General features: G+C 33.8%; 1 protein-coding gene across 4 annotated transcripts in view; it reads left to right on the top strand.

Moving 5' to 3' along the window:
* PIK3C2G (phosphatidylinositol-4-phosphate 3-kinase catalytic subunit type 2 gamma) overlaps nucleotides 1-15,584 on the top strand; it is a gene marked incomplete at both ends in the record, with an annotated part of 286,347 nt that overhangs the window by 96,337 nt on the left and 174,426 nt on the right. For all 4 annotated transcript variants that reach the window (XM_084255119.1, XM_084255118.1, XM_084255117.1 and 1 more), the window contains 2 exons: nucleotides 11,399-11,492; nucleotides 14,239-14,333. In XM_084255119.1, the coding sequence (XP_084111245.1) occupies nucleotides 11,399-11,492; nucleotides 14,239-14,333 (189 nt within the window). The remainder of the gene's footprint in view (nucleotides 1-11,398; nucleotides 11,493-14,238; nucleotides 14,334-15,584) is intronic.

Here is a 15,584-nt window from a genome sequence, read left to right as displayed (position 1 = left end):
TTGTAGGAATTTCCTGAGTGGAGAAAAGAGGAAATGGCATTCCAACAAGAAAGGCTAGCATGTTGCCCCTGGCATTTTACTTGGGGAAGTACCACAATCAGATTAATGCCATACAAGTATAATGTTGACATTAGGTGAATGATGGACTGAAAAAAAAATTAAAAGTACCTTATAGGATAAAATAATTTTAAGAACATTCAACTAATGCTACCAGCCATTCTTATCATCCTCTTTATCTTAATTATAATTTTAAGATAATTTAGAGTTTTCAGATTCTTTCAGTGCCAAAATGTAAATATCAGCAAAGTATGGGAATTATCATTTCTGTTTGCTTAAAAAATATAAATTCACTTGTCAAAATTTATAGCATAATATTTAATATCTTAATAAATATTTCATAATTGATTACTGACATACAGTTTACAAAACACCTCCATAAGATGTTACATGACTTGATCTACAAACAATCTCTTATTAATATTAGCACCAACATCTACAATTTCCTCCAGTCTACTAATCTTCATTTTACAGGTGAAGAAATTAAAACCCAACATGTCCATTCATTCACTCTACATCTATTTATTGATAGCTTACTCATGTTAGGAACCTCACTGGAGGGCCTCCCCTGCTGGTGCAGTGGTTGAGCGCTAGGTTGCGAGGCTGCCCACAGCCTCTGCAGCACCAGTTCAATTCCTGGCCACCGGCGAGGGTCCCACAAAAAAAAAAAAAAAAGGAACCTCACTGGACCCTATAGCTATTTATAGCATATTAAGCAAAAATAAATAATGTCCTGCCTTCTGGAGTTATAGTCTACTGAAGTTGAGGAGAAATAGCCCTTATGGAATTATAAATATAAAACAACATGTGGTAGAACAACTCTAAATGAAAGGTACAGGGTTCTCTGATGACATATAACAAAGAAACCAAACTTTCTTCAAAGTTGGAAAAGTCTTTCTGAGAAAGGTATGTTTGAGCTCAGATACATAGGTGAGTGGCAATGATTTGGTGAAAGAAGAAGATAAGAGTGTTCTAGGAAGAGATAATATATGAAATGGTCCCAGGACAGGAACTACATTTAAGAAACTGGAAGAGTGTCAGTGTGCCTGACTTTAAAGCCAGGGAAGAAGTTCATGATTTAAGATGAACTCAAATGTTAAAATGTAGTTAGAATACTGTGTTAAGGACTTCTAAATAGACTGTGTTAAGCAATTTTGTCTACATTTCATTAGCAAGTAGGAAAGCATAAATGATTCTAAGTGAGAACATATTTTGAACAGACTTGCATCTTTTAAAAATCTGTTTTTTTAGTGAAGCAAGGGTTTGCTAAAGGAAGTAAAAGTAGGTGAGGGATGACCAGCAGATGAGGAGATTGCAAAAGAATTCCAGGTGTCAGAGAATGATATATCAGCCTTATAAGGTGATAGTAGTGATATAATGAAATGAACAGAATAAGAACATTTAGGAGTAAAATGACAGTATTGAATGGAAAGTAGCAGTGAAATAGAGGTATGAAGGGTTATTTTTAGGTCTCAGTCTTACATAACTGGGTGAATAATATAAACATTCACTAAGATGGTGCATACTGGATGACTGATTATAGAAAAGGTTGGCGGAATGAATTGGCTTATGATTTGCCTGATAGGATGAATTTACAGGTCAAATGGTGGTTCAAGGGAAAATCTAACCTAGAGACCCCAATTTAGAAATCATCTTCAGAAGGATGGGAATTAAGTCAAAAATACAGATAAATCTGCTTATAGAGAGAGCACAAAAAAAGACCCATTGGCCCAAAATAATCTACAGATTCAGTGTAATCCCTATTGAGATTTTAATACCATTCTAACAAAGAAATAAAACAAGCATTAACTGAAATCCATATGGAACCACAAAAATGTCCTAAATGGCCAAATCAATCCTGAAAATAAAGAACAGTGATATCACACTCTCAGATTCAAACTATACTAAAAATTTATAGTAATCAAAGTAGTATAGCACTGGAAAAATAAGCACACATAAATGGAATAATATTGATAGCCAAGAAATAAACAAATGTATATGGACAGTTAATTTTCCACAATGCAGCAACAATATACAATGGTGAAAAGAAAATTCTTCAGTGAATGGTGTTCAGAAAACTGGAAAGCCACATGCAAAAGAATGAAACTATACCACTATCTCACATTATACAGAAAATTAACTCAAAATAAAAGCCTTGAATTTAAGATCTTATCTAAGACCAGAAAGTAGAGAAGAAAACATAGTCAAAGCACTCTGCAACTCTCGCTTCAGTGATATCTTTGGGCACTTGTCTCTAAGGGTAAGGGAAACAAATGGAAAAATAAACAAATGGGACTATATCAAACTATAAACCATCTATACAGTGAAAGAAACTATCATTTAATGAAAGACAGCCTACCAAATAGGAGAACTTATCTGCACATCATACATCTGATAAAGGGCTAATAGCTAATATCTGCAAAGAACTTACACAGCTTAACAGAAAGAACAAATAACCTAATTGAAAAATGGGCAGAAGAACTAAATAGGCACTTCTCCAAAGAAGATACACAGATGAGCAGCAAGCACATGAAAAAAAAAATGTTCATCATCACTTACCCTCACGGAAATGTAAATCAAAACCACGATGAGCTATCACCTCAAACCTGGAAGAATGGCCCACACTTAAAAGAACAAAAACAAGTACTGATGGAGAAAAAGAATCCCTCATGCACTGTGGGTAGAAATGTTATCTGGCCTAGCCCCTGTGTGCAGCAGTATTGAGGTTTCTCAAAATATTAAAAATAAATCTTCCATATGATCCAGCAATTTCACTCTTCGATATATATACCCAAAGAATACAAAAACACTAATTTGTCAGGATATATGCAGTCCTATGTTCCTTGTAGGTGGATCAAGAAGTTATGGCACATATATATATATATATATATATATATATATATATACACACAATAGAATACTACTCAGCTGTAAACAAAGATGAACACTTGTGTCAAAATGTGGATGGAACTGGAGGGGATTATACTAAGTGAAATAAATAAGATGAAGAAAAACAAATACTGGATGATTTCACTCATATTTGGGATATAAATAAAGGAATCAAAATAATCCCTAGAAATATGACTGCAGGGCCTCCCTGGTAAAGCAGGGGTTAAGTCACAGCACTATAAAACTATTGAAGCCACTGCAGCAAGAGTTCAATCCTTGGCCAGAAAGCTAACCCACATGGCACAGTAGACCTTTCCTGTCACACCCGCTGCTCCCCTCAGCAGTGCATTTCAGTAGATCCGCTCATTCTGCTCTCTACTCTGTCTCTAGTGAATCCTCTGATACCTCCGTACCTCTGGTCTACATCACAGTTCTTGTATATATAAATAATCTTAAAAAAAGAAATATGACTGCAGAATTATGACTACTTAAGGGGGATAATTGGGATATGGTGAAAATCAGGGGAGGCCACTGAGTGGTCATTTGTGGAAGAATCTGGGTGCCCTGGTGTTGGGTGTGGTAATATACATCTGATGAGGTACGCACCTCTGTCCCTAATCAATATGCACTGCTGTAAACAATTGTTACCTGTACACAAAGTAAAAAAAATAAGAAAAGAAAAAATTCATATTTAGTCTCAAAATCCCTTATTTCCTTTTTTTCCATAACATTATGATGCTTTTGCATGTAATATTTAAATGCAGCCAAACACGAAAGTTCTACATAGTGCTTTCAGATTTATCACTTGCTTTATGTAGTGCCTTTCTAAACTTATCCAAAAGTGTAGTCCAAGATTTATAATATAAAAAGGAGCAAAATTATTAACTATTCTTTAATATAGATAATTTTAATTAATAACTGACTATATTGTCAATTCCCGATTTCTATATGCAAGTTTATAGACTGTGCGTCAAGAAATGTCTCTACATAGTTCCTAAGTTTTCTTGGGTCTAGAATTCACTCCTATTCCTTTTGGTTCATTCTTCTTGGTCAGTACTTCAGTCCAAAATTGCACAAGTTATACTGTTCACTTAAATGTATCTCCGTTGATGCTTTCAGAGTGCAGAACATAAATAATACATCTAAGCTAGTCTTCTGGATTTTATTTAACTATATATAATATCTAATCAAAAGATAAAAGAGTATAGTAGTCCTATAGAAAGCCTATTAGCCTAGTAACTTGGATCTGGATGCTAGTTCAAGGTCATCAATAAAAGGACTTGTGAAAAATGCCCAAACTCTCCGAGTTTCAGTTTCTTCACGCATAATCAGGAGACTGAGCAGGTTTCCAAGTTTCCTTGAGTTATAATATTTTGTAATCATGTGAAAATCCTTGAAGGAACACAAATTATTCAGTAGCTAGAGCTTTACAATCATCTTAAAGAATCCTTATTCACCAATTTTCCTAAAAAAAAACAAAAAAAAAAAACCCTCTTGTCATATCTGATCATTTTTAGTGCTAGAAAAATAGTAAAAATATTCATATTGGCATTTTCTTTTAAACTGATGTTGAGTGTGTCATCAGACTCAAAACCAGTGGGAGAAAAAATTCCCCACTTCTGATGATTTTCTTATTCTAACTTGACATGGGACTTTTAACTCTGAATAGCCTCGTGGCATTCTGCTTTCCTTCTTACTGTGTATTCTGAAGGCTGACATTTCTGGTACGCTCAAATTTGCTCTCAGATTTCTTTGCTTTTCAGTTCACTCAAAGTTACTTTTTTTTAAAGGTCACCATTTGTTACATTGTGTTTGGTTTTTACCCATCATACCAAAGTCTCTTTGATTAAGATATTGACTGCATATCATTTTTTAAACCAGAAAAAGAGGAACAAAAAACAATGATATGGGGAGAAAACTAGAAAGGCGAAATGACAAAAATCACAAGTTAAATGGAAGAAACTGACACTTTTTTAAAATTTTACTTCATGAGCTTGTCTAAATGCTCTATGATATTCCTAGAGCACTCTGGGATGAGAGGAATTATATTTGAGAAAGGAGAAGAGGGTTACATTTACCAAGTCTTAATGTTAGTCAGATGACTTCAAAGCCAATTTGTAACTCAGGGAAGTCACAAGTCAATGTATTGCTATCTTTGAAACAGGCCACAGGTGATTATTCCTTGACTTATGTCCACCACAACACCTAACATATACATCGAGAACTATGCTGTACATCAGAGGTTCTCAAAGTGAGGTCTTCAATCCCCAACATACTCACAGGGCTATTGCAACGTCAAAATTATTTCCACAATAATTCTAAAATGTCATTTGCCTCTGTCACATGTATTCACTCACAGTGTAGAATGGATTTTTCTGGAGACTCTAAGACATGCAATATTGTAATAGATTTAATGCAGGAGCAGATAAGAGAATCCAGCTGTCTTCTATTAAGTCAGACACCAAAGAGATTTGCAAAAAATGTAAAACAGTATCTCCTCACTAAATATTTTATTTGTTCTTGAAAACAGATATTTTTCTTAGAAATATATTATTCATCATAACCTGTAACAAGTTTATTGATGTTATTTTAAGTGAATTAATAAATATTTCCTAAATGTCCCAGTTTTATTTCTAATATAGTATTGATAGATATAACCTACATAAATAAAAATTCTTTGGAATGTTCCATAATTTTTAATAGTGTAAGAGGTCCTGAGACCAAAAATACATGAAGGCCTCTGTTGTATACCAAAGTCTAATTATTGGTCAGCATCTTCCTCTAGCTTGGGCCAAAGAGCTACCCAAATACTCTACACTCCCTTTCCTGCCAATGTAAGCGTTACCCTACCACGTCTCCTCAATCCTAAACTTTATGTTTATATAGTTGGAAAAATGTGGAGTTGATTATTCACTGAAGTTCCCTTGAAAATGTTTATCTTGAAATTACTATGATTTTATTTAATTTTTTTAGCTTTTAAGGTTTTGTAACCATGTTTTAGATTTCATTTATTAGCTAATACAATCTTGGACTTCAAGTTTTCTTTTTTTCTCAGTGTCTCATTGTCTTCTTTGGACAATGAATAATAAATGAACAGAGGTACTTATCTTAGCTATGGCATCATGTCCTTTTACAGAGACTCCATTCTGGATGCAATTCAGAGTCAACTAAATACTGAAGAGAAAGTACTCATGAAAGAGTCAGTATACAAGAAATTCATATAAAATTGAATAGTAAGCCCATCTGATACTATCCTTTTGAAAATAATTGTTTTTCTCCCCTATTTAGAAGTGCTTGGGAAACTAAGTGAGGTAACCTTAAGTTACTAATGTTCATTTGAAAATGATTAACCTTAAAGTAGTGACTTTTTCACTGGGACCCTGGCCTAATTTAAAATAGTTTTCATAATAAATGATTTTTTTTTTACTTTACATGATCTCCTCATGCCAATAAAAATAAAGTATCTTTTCAAAAAGGCATCTTTTTAAGAATACAGGACCAGATCTCCATTATTACATTGTACATAATCTGTAAGGAAGTTTTATACAAATGTAAATAAAGACAAACTTGATATCAGCTCAATGAATATTCTAGTAATACTTTTGTTTCTTCCCCAGACACCAGGTGTAATATCCATGCCTATGGTAATTATTAGTTCTAAGGTTAGCACAATCTCTAGAGAATGCGTCCTGGCTTATTATTGACAGGAATTATTAGTATTTTTCATGCAAATGGGGTCATTGCAAAGTACAATAACCTGGCTTGTGGAAAATTCAAAATAGATTATAGTTCTTCGGTTACATATGACATTTCAGTCTGTAAATATCACACCACAGTCACAGAACTAATATGGGTAGCCCTCACCTCATGAAGGAAGGAGTTACTGAGCATGAAATGCCAACAACCATATGCCAAAAAAAATGTTTAAATTGTTTCAGACATCACAGGGAAGAAATGCTGGGATGTGTGACAAACATGTTTGTCCATTGATCTATGCTTGAGTTCAGGGCCCTGAAAAGGAAGTAAGCATAAATTTTCCAGAAGCAGAGATCCCTATTAAGGCCTTTTGTTGAAAGAATATTTTAAGTCAACTAAAAAATATGATGCTTGTTCTTTCACAGAATGATGCTCACTCCTAAAGGACATAGGACTAGTATTGTTTTCTAGTGCTGATAATGAATTTACAACTGTTCGTATATATTCATAACTAAATGAATTTAACTTAAAAAATAATTTTTAGTAACTGATAAAACTTTCATTTGAAAAGTCTGAAGAATTTTAAAAACCAAGATCAAGAAAGAAAATAAGCCATCTATGAAGCTTCTATTCAGATATTAGGTATTAATATTTTAATCCTTCCCATTTCTTTGTCAAACATCAGGAGAAATATGTACATATTTTAAAATAATACTATATTGCATAAATTTTTCATAGTATTTTCATAACATTAAATATTCTTTTAATATTTTTAACAACTGCACACATTCTGTGGTATGGTCATAGCATTTTTAAGGTTTTTTTTTAGGCATATTATTTCCAATTTTGCTTGCATAAGTATATCCTCACATATATCTCTGAGCATTTTTAGGACAAATTCTAAAAAGCAAAATTGTTAGATCAAGGAGTAAGCACATTTTAAAGATTTTTTTAAGCTACAAGTTGCTATATATGCCAGTAATGTATAAAAGAGCCCATTTCCCAGAACTTCATCAACACTGCCAACATCTCTTTTAATGTGGCCAACTCTTCCTGAAATAGTCAAATGCAAGTTATATTTGGATATGCTTTAATTCTGTTAAGCCTTAGTCACATCTCTGGATTTCATGTAGTTTGTTTCTTAACAAGTTCTCTTCCAATTTCTTCCTGAACTACAAGCAACAGTCATGACTAAAAGAGTTATCTCTGAAAGTGCAAAAATACTCTTTCCAGCATTTGCACATATTAATGCAAATATATAATTTTCCTTTGCACCATATTTTGCAGATATTACCAGAGTTTTTCTTCCTGTTCCTGAAGGAGTTAAAAAAAAAAAAATAATACATGCTTCTTTTCCAATGCCTTAGATTTGTTTTTCTCTTACCTCTTTGACTGAGAGGAGGAAAAAACTCTGTGATTTATATGTGTGGTATTTGTAGAGCTAACCTATTGCTAATATACAAATTGCAATTTATCTGAGAGTAAAGCAAGAAAAGACAATGGGCTGTATAGTACAATTTTTCTCATTACTATCATGCTAATATATTTTTAGTAATCGCCCAACATGTATGGAGCATGGTACCAAGTCCTAGGAATAAAAAAAAATAGAATGAAAGCTACTTTCCTCAGTGGTTTTATTTACTAGTTGAGGAATGAACATACATAATATAAAGGTAAAGCCTAATAAACAATAACATATCCTTATTTCCCGATGGACTCAACCTGCCAATGTCCTTGAAATTCAATGAAGTGATGCCTAAAGACTGAAATAGTATCTTCGAGGGCTTTAACTCACATCTTGAAGGAGCACTAAAATTTTAAGGAGGGAAGGGAGTATGTTTCCAGCAGAGATTCTAATGCTCACAAAGGTGAGAATGTACATGGCATGGCATTTTCAAAGTGAAAAGAACTTACCAAAGAGTCAGTATGACAGTAGAAGAAAAACCTGAAGTGTTCAGCTAGCCTTAATGTCCAGGTGGGTTTAAGAGAAGTCCACTGGAAATATTAAAACATTTGATGTTTTATAAGACATGAACTTTCAGATAATTTAGAAAATTTTATAAGGTATTACTATGAAAAACATTAGTACTAACATGAGATAATCCTGTGCTAGACGACAAAGTTGCAGAAGAAATTAAAACCAGGCAAGTTGTTAGAGCCATTAGGATAGAAAAGTCAACAGAACTTGGCCCTGATTAGATGTAAAGATAAGAGAGTACTAGGAATTTCACAAACTTGTATTCAAATATGCTTGTATGAGCAAGGAACCTCCCCTCTACCAAGTACATGATATAGAATCCCACTGAGAAGGGTGTATTCTAGAATGTAACTTTCATGGCTTCACAGGTAAATTGATGCTTGAATTCTGACTCAAAGCAAAGGGATTATCATTTATCACTAGATGGGAAAGGGGAACAACTTAATGAAGAGGGCAAAAGAGGGACAAAGCATGGCTCTTATAATAGTAAGTTTACACAATCAGAGAGGGATGGTAACAGACTACAATAGAGAAGTCTGGCAGCAGAGATGTTTTAGATGGAAGGACAATTAATTCAGTTCAGACATTCTTCAAAAAAGTATGTAGAGTGTCCACCATCCTGGCGGCAGTAGAAACACATCCAAGAACAAAACAGGCAACAAAAGTTTTTTTTTTTTTCATAGAATTTACATTCTAGTGTTTGGAATATATACATAACTAGAGTTATAGTACTATCCAAAGAGTTTTGTGTTGTTGTGATTTTGTTTTCTGTTTTGTCATTCATTTTAACAAGGCACATAAGAAATTTTAATACAAGCACATAAGAAAGCAAGGGTGATTGATATTTGACTTAAGTCATCACTTAGGCAAAAAATGTACCAAGTATCTATTACCTCTAAGACTTCAAACAGTCCTCAAGCTGACCTTGATGTCTAAAAGCTTCAGACAAATGGCTCAGTAATTGAGAGCAATAGAGTCAATCACATTTAGTTAGAAGAAAGTCAAGTCTCTGTGCAAAAACAAGCTGACCTTGTAGCTTTGCATTTTTATTGCACTCTTCCTTTGCTCTCAGTCTATGTTTAATGCTGTGCTGAGATCTCTTTTGACCTAGCAGTACTTCATCAGAGTACTTCTAAACTACAGTTCTCAGTAGGTCTCATTGCTTGAATGTTCAAAGGGACAAAATTATTGGAAAAGTATTTGTAGGTCAGAAATAAGGGTTCTGACTGACTAACCTTGGAAGTGAAATTGTTGCAATTAAAATGCTCAGTTTAAATGAAGATAAAAATATGGTTTCACTCTTCTACAGAATATGAATGTCCAAAGAACAATTACACATAGACTATAGAAGAAATAAAAATTTGAACTCAGAAAAAAGAAGAAATTAGTTACTGGGGAGAATAGAGAAAAGGGCAGAGAGGTTGGAAAAGGGAGATGGGTGGGATATGGGCACAGATGATTTGGTGGAGGCAAAAACAAATAAAAAATAGAAAACAAAGAAAGAAAGAAATAGAGTTACCCAATTTCTGAAAGGGTGACACCAAAACCAAATGAAAAAATTTTCAAAGTAACAGAGCAAAATATTAATCTTACCAAAATAATCCTTAACAATAAAATTTATATAAAAAAAAAAAATATGTAACCTGTTTAAGCATTATATTTCAAACTATTGTCAAGGACAGTAGAGAGATACTGAGTAATACTCTTGACACTGTAGCTACATAGAATTCACCTTACCAGATAGGCTGAAAAGAGAAGGAAATTAAAGACTTCAAAGTTTTTTGACTTCCACAGTACTGGAGCAGACTGCAGATCATTCATTTAACTGATTGAAAATCAGTCAGTTAGTTCCCATACTAAAGGATTTGGTGTTTTACTTCTTTGTTTTTGAATCAGTTACTCTAAAGTTTTAAGTATGCATATTAATTTATTTCTGAAAACTTGTTTACTTAAAATTGTTATTACCAAATCCCTAATTATTATCTAATCATATCAAAGACGTACATAAAATCATGTCAGAGCGGCATAGTACCAAAAGTTATCCCTGACCACTTCCCAGGCTCATAGAGGTAAATGAATTTAATTCTTCTGATGGGGCAAGAGGATGGCAACCTGAGGAGCCCACTGGAGGATAAATTGTCTTTGTAATAGGGTTTCAAATGCTAAATGCCTTTGGGAATTTAGTTCAATAAGAGAGATTTCTAAAGTACACATTAGGTATTAAATCTTAGAACTAGCATATGCAATCCAAAAATGAATAAGGCCCAGTTATCCTTAAGAACTTCACAGTTTAGTAAGATTTAAACCTTATTAGATTTTTATTTATTTATTGTGAGATACCTTAGTTTTCTGGTTTTCATTATGATCTGGCCCAAGTTATATTGTATTCCATTTTTAATCCTATAAACCATTCAGTCTCCAGCTGGTAATAATTTATATAACAAATGCATAACTCAATAAAAGGCAAAGATCCTCATAGTATTTTAGAAAAGATTTTAGATATCCTGTAATTCACATTTTATAGTTGAGAAAGCTGGCAGGGATCTAACTTTAAGCAAAGTTTCCAAAACCTAGTTGAAAGAGCTTTCTACTGTATTCTTACATGAGAGTATGAAATACAAAAAAGTAATTGCTTGGTGTTCATAATGATCCTCTTAAATTATTGAATGAGTATTTTATTTTATGCATTGGGGGTGGAATTCATTCTATTTCCCTGATATTTCTCATACATTGTTCCATACTGTTAACAGCTTAATAGATGTAGTTATTTTGTATTAGTTTTCCAGATCAAGAAATTCGTGAAGTGGCAGTTCAGCAATTAAACAACCTGTTGAATGATGAACTACTGGAATATCTCCCACAACTGGTTCAGGTAAGAATAGCAGAGTTGACAAGAGATGCCAGGATTTTAGGTAATAATTCTTTAAAAAAAAAAAATTTCCACTGAATCAACAATAGACTACATAAAAATAATATTGTAATTTGGCCAGCCAGTGGGCTAAATTATAGCTCATATATCAACCTAAATAACATAGGAATTCTTTAGCCAAAATTAGCAGTTCCAATAAAGGAATATAAAAGCCAAAAGTTATTTTTTAAAAACAACTTCAGTTATTAATTAGAACATGGAAAAAAATAGAAAACCTTGCAATGAAATTTTTTTTCATTTGACTGAATATATAGAAACTATGAGAAATTATCCAAATAACTGTTATGTAATATAAAAAAGTCATTTGCTGTACATCTCATAACTTATGTGTCTCTTGCCTTCCCTTTATTAAAAAGTATCTTAATATTGATTATAAATCATATTAAAGTAAATTTGAAAGCACAAGTACTACCTCCAGATAATATTTTTATGATATCAAATATTCTAACATTGAAGTTATTTTAGAAAATAATATAAGTTCATATGGAAATATGACCAAAGACTGATTTCATCTGAATATGCTGAAATGTAAACAATTGCACATTTTACAAATAACAATGTAAATGACTAAGCATACAAACTATAAAAAGTATTTTCTAAGTTGATTTCATTTCTGTAAGAGTAGGTCTAAAATAGTAGTCTTTATATTTGTTTTTTGTTTTATTTTTAAACATAGACATTTTCTTATTTGAAATGCCAAGTTTTGGTTACAAGCTATTTTAAATGCTAGATGTCTCCAGATTTGAACATTGAGACTCATCAGGAAGCCTCTGTTAACAGACTTGAATACCAAATTACTTCGCAAATAGAATATGCTCTTCTCTGAGGGCCTCCTAAAAAAGAGCTCTTTCAAAAATAGCTGTATCATATAGTTACTTCTACCAACCTTTATCATTGTGACTTACCTAGAATTGCTAGGGTAGGGTAGTAAAAATGAAGTTAATCCAACTTACAGAAATACTATATCTCATGACTCATCAATTTGAGCAACATGCTGTATTTAACCCCATTCAAAAAGTAAGTTTTTATAGAAGGTTATATAAATTAAATACTTTTGAAAGTCCCACTCTGAATCAACACAATTGGCACCAGAAATATCACTGACATCCATATACCTGCAAATCTAAATATGACAAATTGTACACAGATTCCACTGCATATATACAGAGGTGAAATTAGGTGAAGTTGCCATTATCCCCTTATTAAAAATGAAGATGGAAAGAGTTGTACACTGTGAATAGAAAATAAATTAAAAATTAGAAGAATTTTCAAAATGTTAATTGTGGAATTTGTCCTTAAATTTTCAGGTTCTACCCTGACCTTAAAATTTTCTAAGACATTAAAAATCCTACCCTATTGACTATTTTCTGGAATCATGTTATTCTGTTACATGTTACCTTGTTGGCATTATGCATGCTATATTAAAGCAAGAAGAAAGGACTTTTAAGACCATCATGAAAATAAGAGATAACATGCATAGCTAGACACCAAATAAGACACAGACCCAGGAGTCATTACAAACCACTGCTAATAATAATTCAGGTGGGTTCCAAGAAATTCCTGATAATGTAACCTGCACTAGAAATGTTGCTTAAATCCTATATAATGAGACAGGATTTAGGGGGACATTATAGATAAAGTGTAGACCAGTAGACAGAATGCTCCAGGGAATTTGGAAGAAAAAAAAAAAAGAATATCTACTTACTGGGTTCAAGAAGAAATAATGGTGAAATCTAAAATGAAACCTAAAGAGACAAGCCTGAAACTAAATTTTCTCTTCCTCCTATGCTCAGATGATATGCTCACTATTAGGGTGAAAACACAACCCATGACTGAGTTAGTGTAGTATTAGCAAGGGAGTAAAAGGCTACAGCTGCAGTTTAAGGTAGTACATATCATAGTCACTGTGCAGCATCTGTATACTGTGCACTCAACATCATCAAGAGTATGTGCAAATTTGCTAAAATCATCTTTGGCACTCTTATTCCTTAGACATTCACAAACTTTTACATGCATAAGGATGTTTAGTATATTGAGGTGTTCTTTCAGGTGTGTGCAGGAATGAATATTGTACTCTTCTGTATTCACTTTTTTTTATATACTGTGCTATCAAACCTGACTTAAACTCAGTATGCATGCATGTGTGTGTCTGTGTACAATTCAAATGGCTTATTGGATAACTAAATACAGAGTTTTTCATTTTAAGCAGGCTTGAGCAGTTTTATGAACAGAATATGGTTTTCATTTTCACAATGTACTAATTCCCAGGATGTTGATAGGGGTCCAGGTACTGACTGCTGATAGTATAGTCTCTACAGAGTGCAGGTAGCGGTTGCAATTAGCTCCCTAAGGGTGTCAGGGGCACCATTGCTATCTGTGTTTTCCATCAGGTTGAACATCCTAAGAAACCTTAGAGAGCTGTTCACAGAGATAAGGGAAAGGATTTGGGAATGAATGGATTATGGTGGCAACAATCAGCTTTGAAACCTATTAAGTAAGGCTTCAAGGTCTGTTAATATATCATTGACTTATTTCAACTGAGGCTGTGAGTGTGCATTAATTTAATTTCCAAAAAGTAGAAATATCTAGCACTTAATAATCCCATTTTTAAAAAATCCAGGATACAATGTGTGTGTGTGTGTGTGTGTGTGTGTGTTTGAGGATTTCCCTCTTATATCTCTTACTCCAGGCATTTAAGTTTGAATGGAACCTTGAAAGTCCTCTGGTGCAACTCCTATTACATCGTTCATTGCAAAGCATCCAGATAGCCCATCGACTCTACTGGTAAGACTAACTACAGTGGGTTTGGTTGCCCTTTTGTCACCTTCTCTCCCTGGGCAGCTTTAGAATAAACAGAAGATCTCTTTGCCTATTCAACACTGAACTGAACATCTTGCCCCCATTCACCCAAGCCTAGAGTCTTCTCTGGCTCTTCCTTGTTTCTCACAAACATGCCAATTGTTTACCAAGCCCCGTAACTTCATACCTTTGATGCAGCTGCTTCCACCTATCCCTGCCACTGATAAAATTTCCTTACCAGACACTGAATTATGAATAAATAGTCTTGGACAGAAAACTATGTTGACTGCATAGATTACTGTGGGTAGCCTTACTGAAGTGGAAAATTGACTTGTAGTTCCCACAAGTCTCTATTGGAAGGGTGAATGTGCTATGAGTAACCCCTGTTTTTCATGAAGAGTTAAAAATAAGCTTTAGATTTGGAAGATTAAAACTTTTCAGTCCTAGTTTGTGCCTTAAAATGTAGCTAGGAACAGAAAACATAACATTTTGGGTTCATACCCAGGATGCCCCTCCTCCCATCATATAACAGTTTCATATAGATGCTTAAACTCAGAGCCCATCTCCAATTTGGGTAGAAAACAAGTAGTGAGATATTCATTTCAACAGGGATCCTGCCCCCCTCCCCAATATATCTGTGTCCTAGCCTTAGGAATCTGTGACTATGACCGTATTTGGAAAAGGGTCTTTGAAAGGGTGATTACAGAATTTGACCTATATTTGGGTCCTAAGACCAATAACAAATGCCCTTATGAGACATAAAAGGCAAAGATACACACCCTCACAGACACAGAAAACCATGGAGGTATTGGTCGGAATGATGCAATCCAAAGCTCAGAAATGCCTGGAGTCACCAAAAGCTGAAAGACATAAAGAAGGATTCTTCCCTAAAACCTGGAGAGAGAGCACCACCATATTCTCATCTCCATAATCATGACAATAAATTTCTGTTGTTTAAGTTAACAGTTTGTGGAAACTTATTACAGCCATAGGAAATTAGTACAAAAAAGGAATGGACTTTGTAAAGGACCCTGACTAGATTGACCAGAATGTCACATCATATAGGAAGCTTGCTCTGGACCCTCCTCCCAGTCACTATCTGGGATTGATCAAGTGTTGCTCCCACAGCACTCTCCATAGTGTGCTCTACAGGACTCTACCTGATGCCATGTCACAATACCTTAATACCACAATTCCTCAGTCTACTTCCATTTCTCAGTCCATGTAATGACTAAT

Source organism: Talpa europaea, assembly GCF_964194135.1.
Source record: "Talpa europaea genome assembly, chromosome: 15".
Lineage (NCBI taxonomy): Eukaryota > Metazoa > Chordata > Mammalia > Eulipotyphla > Talpidae > Talpa > Talpa europaea.
The sequence above is the reverse complement of the archived record's forward strand: the minus strand, read 5'-3'. Positions and strand labels throughout refer to the sequence as shown.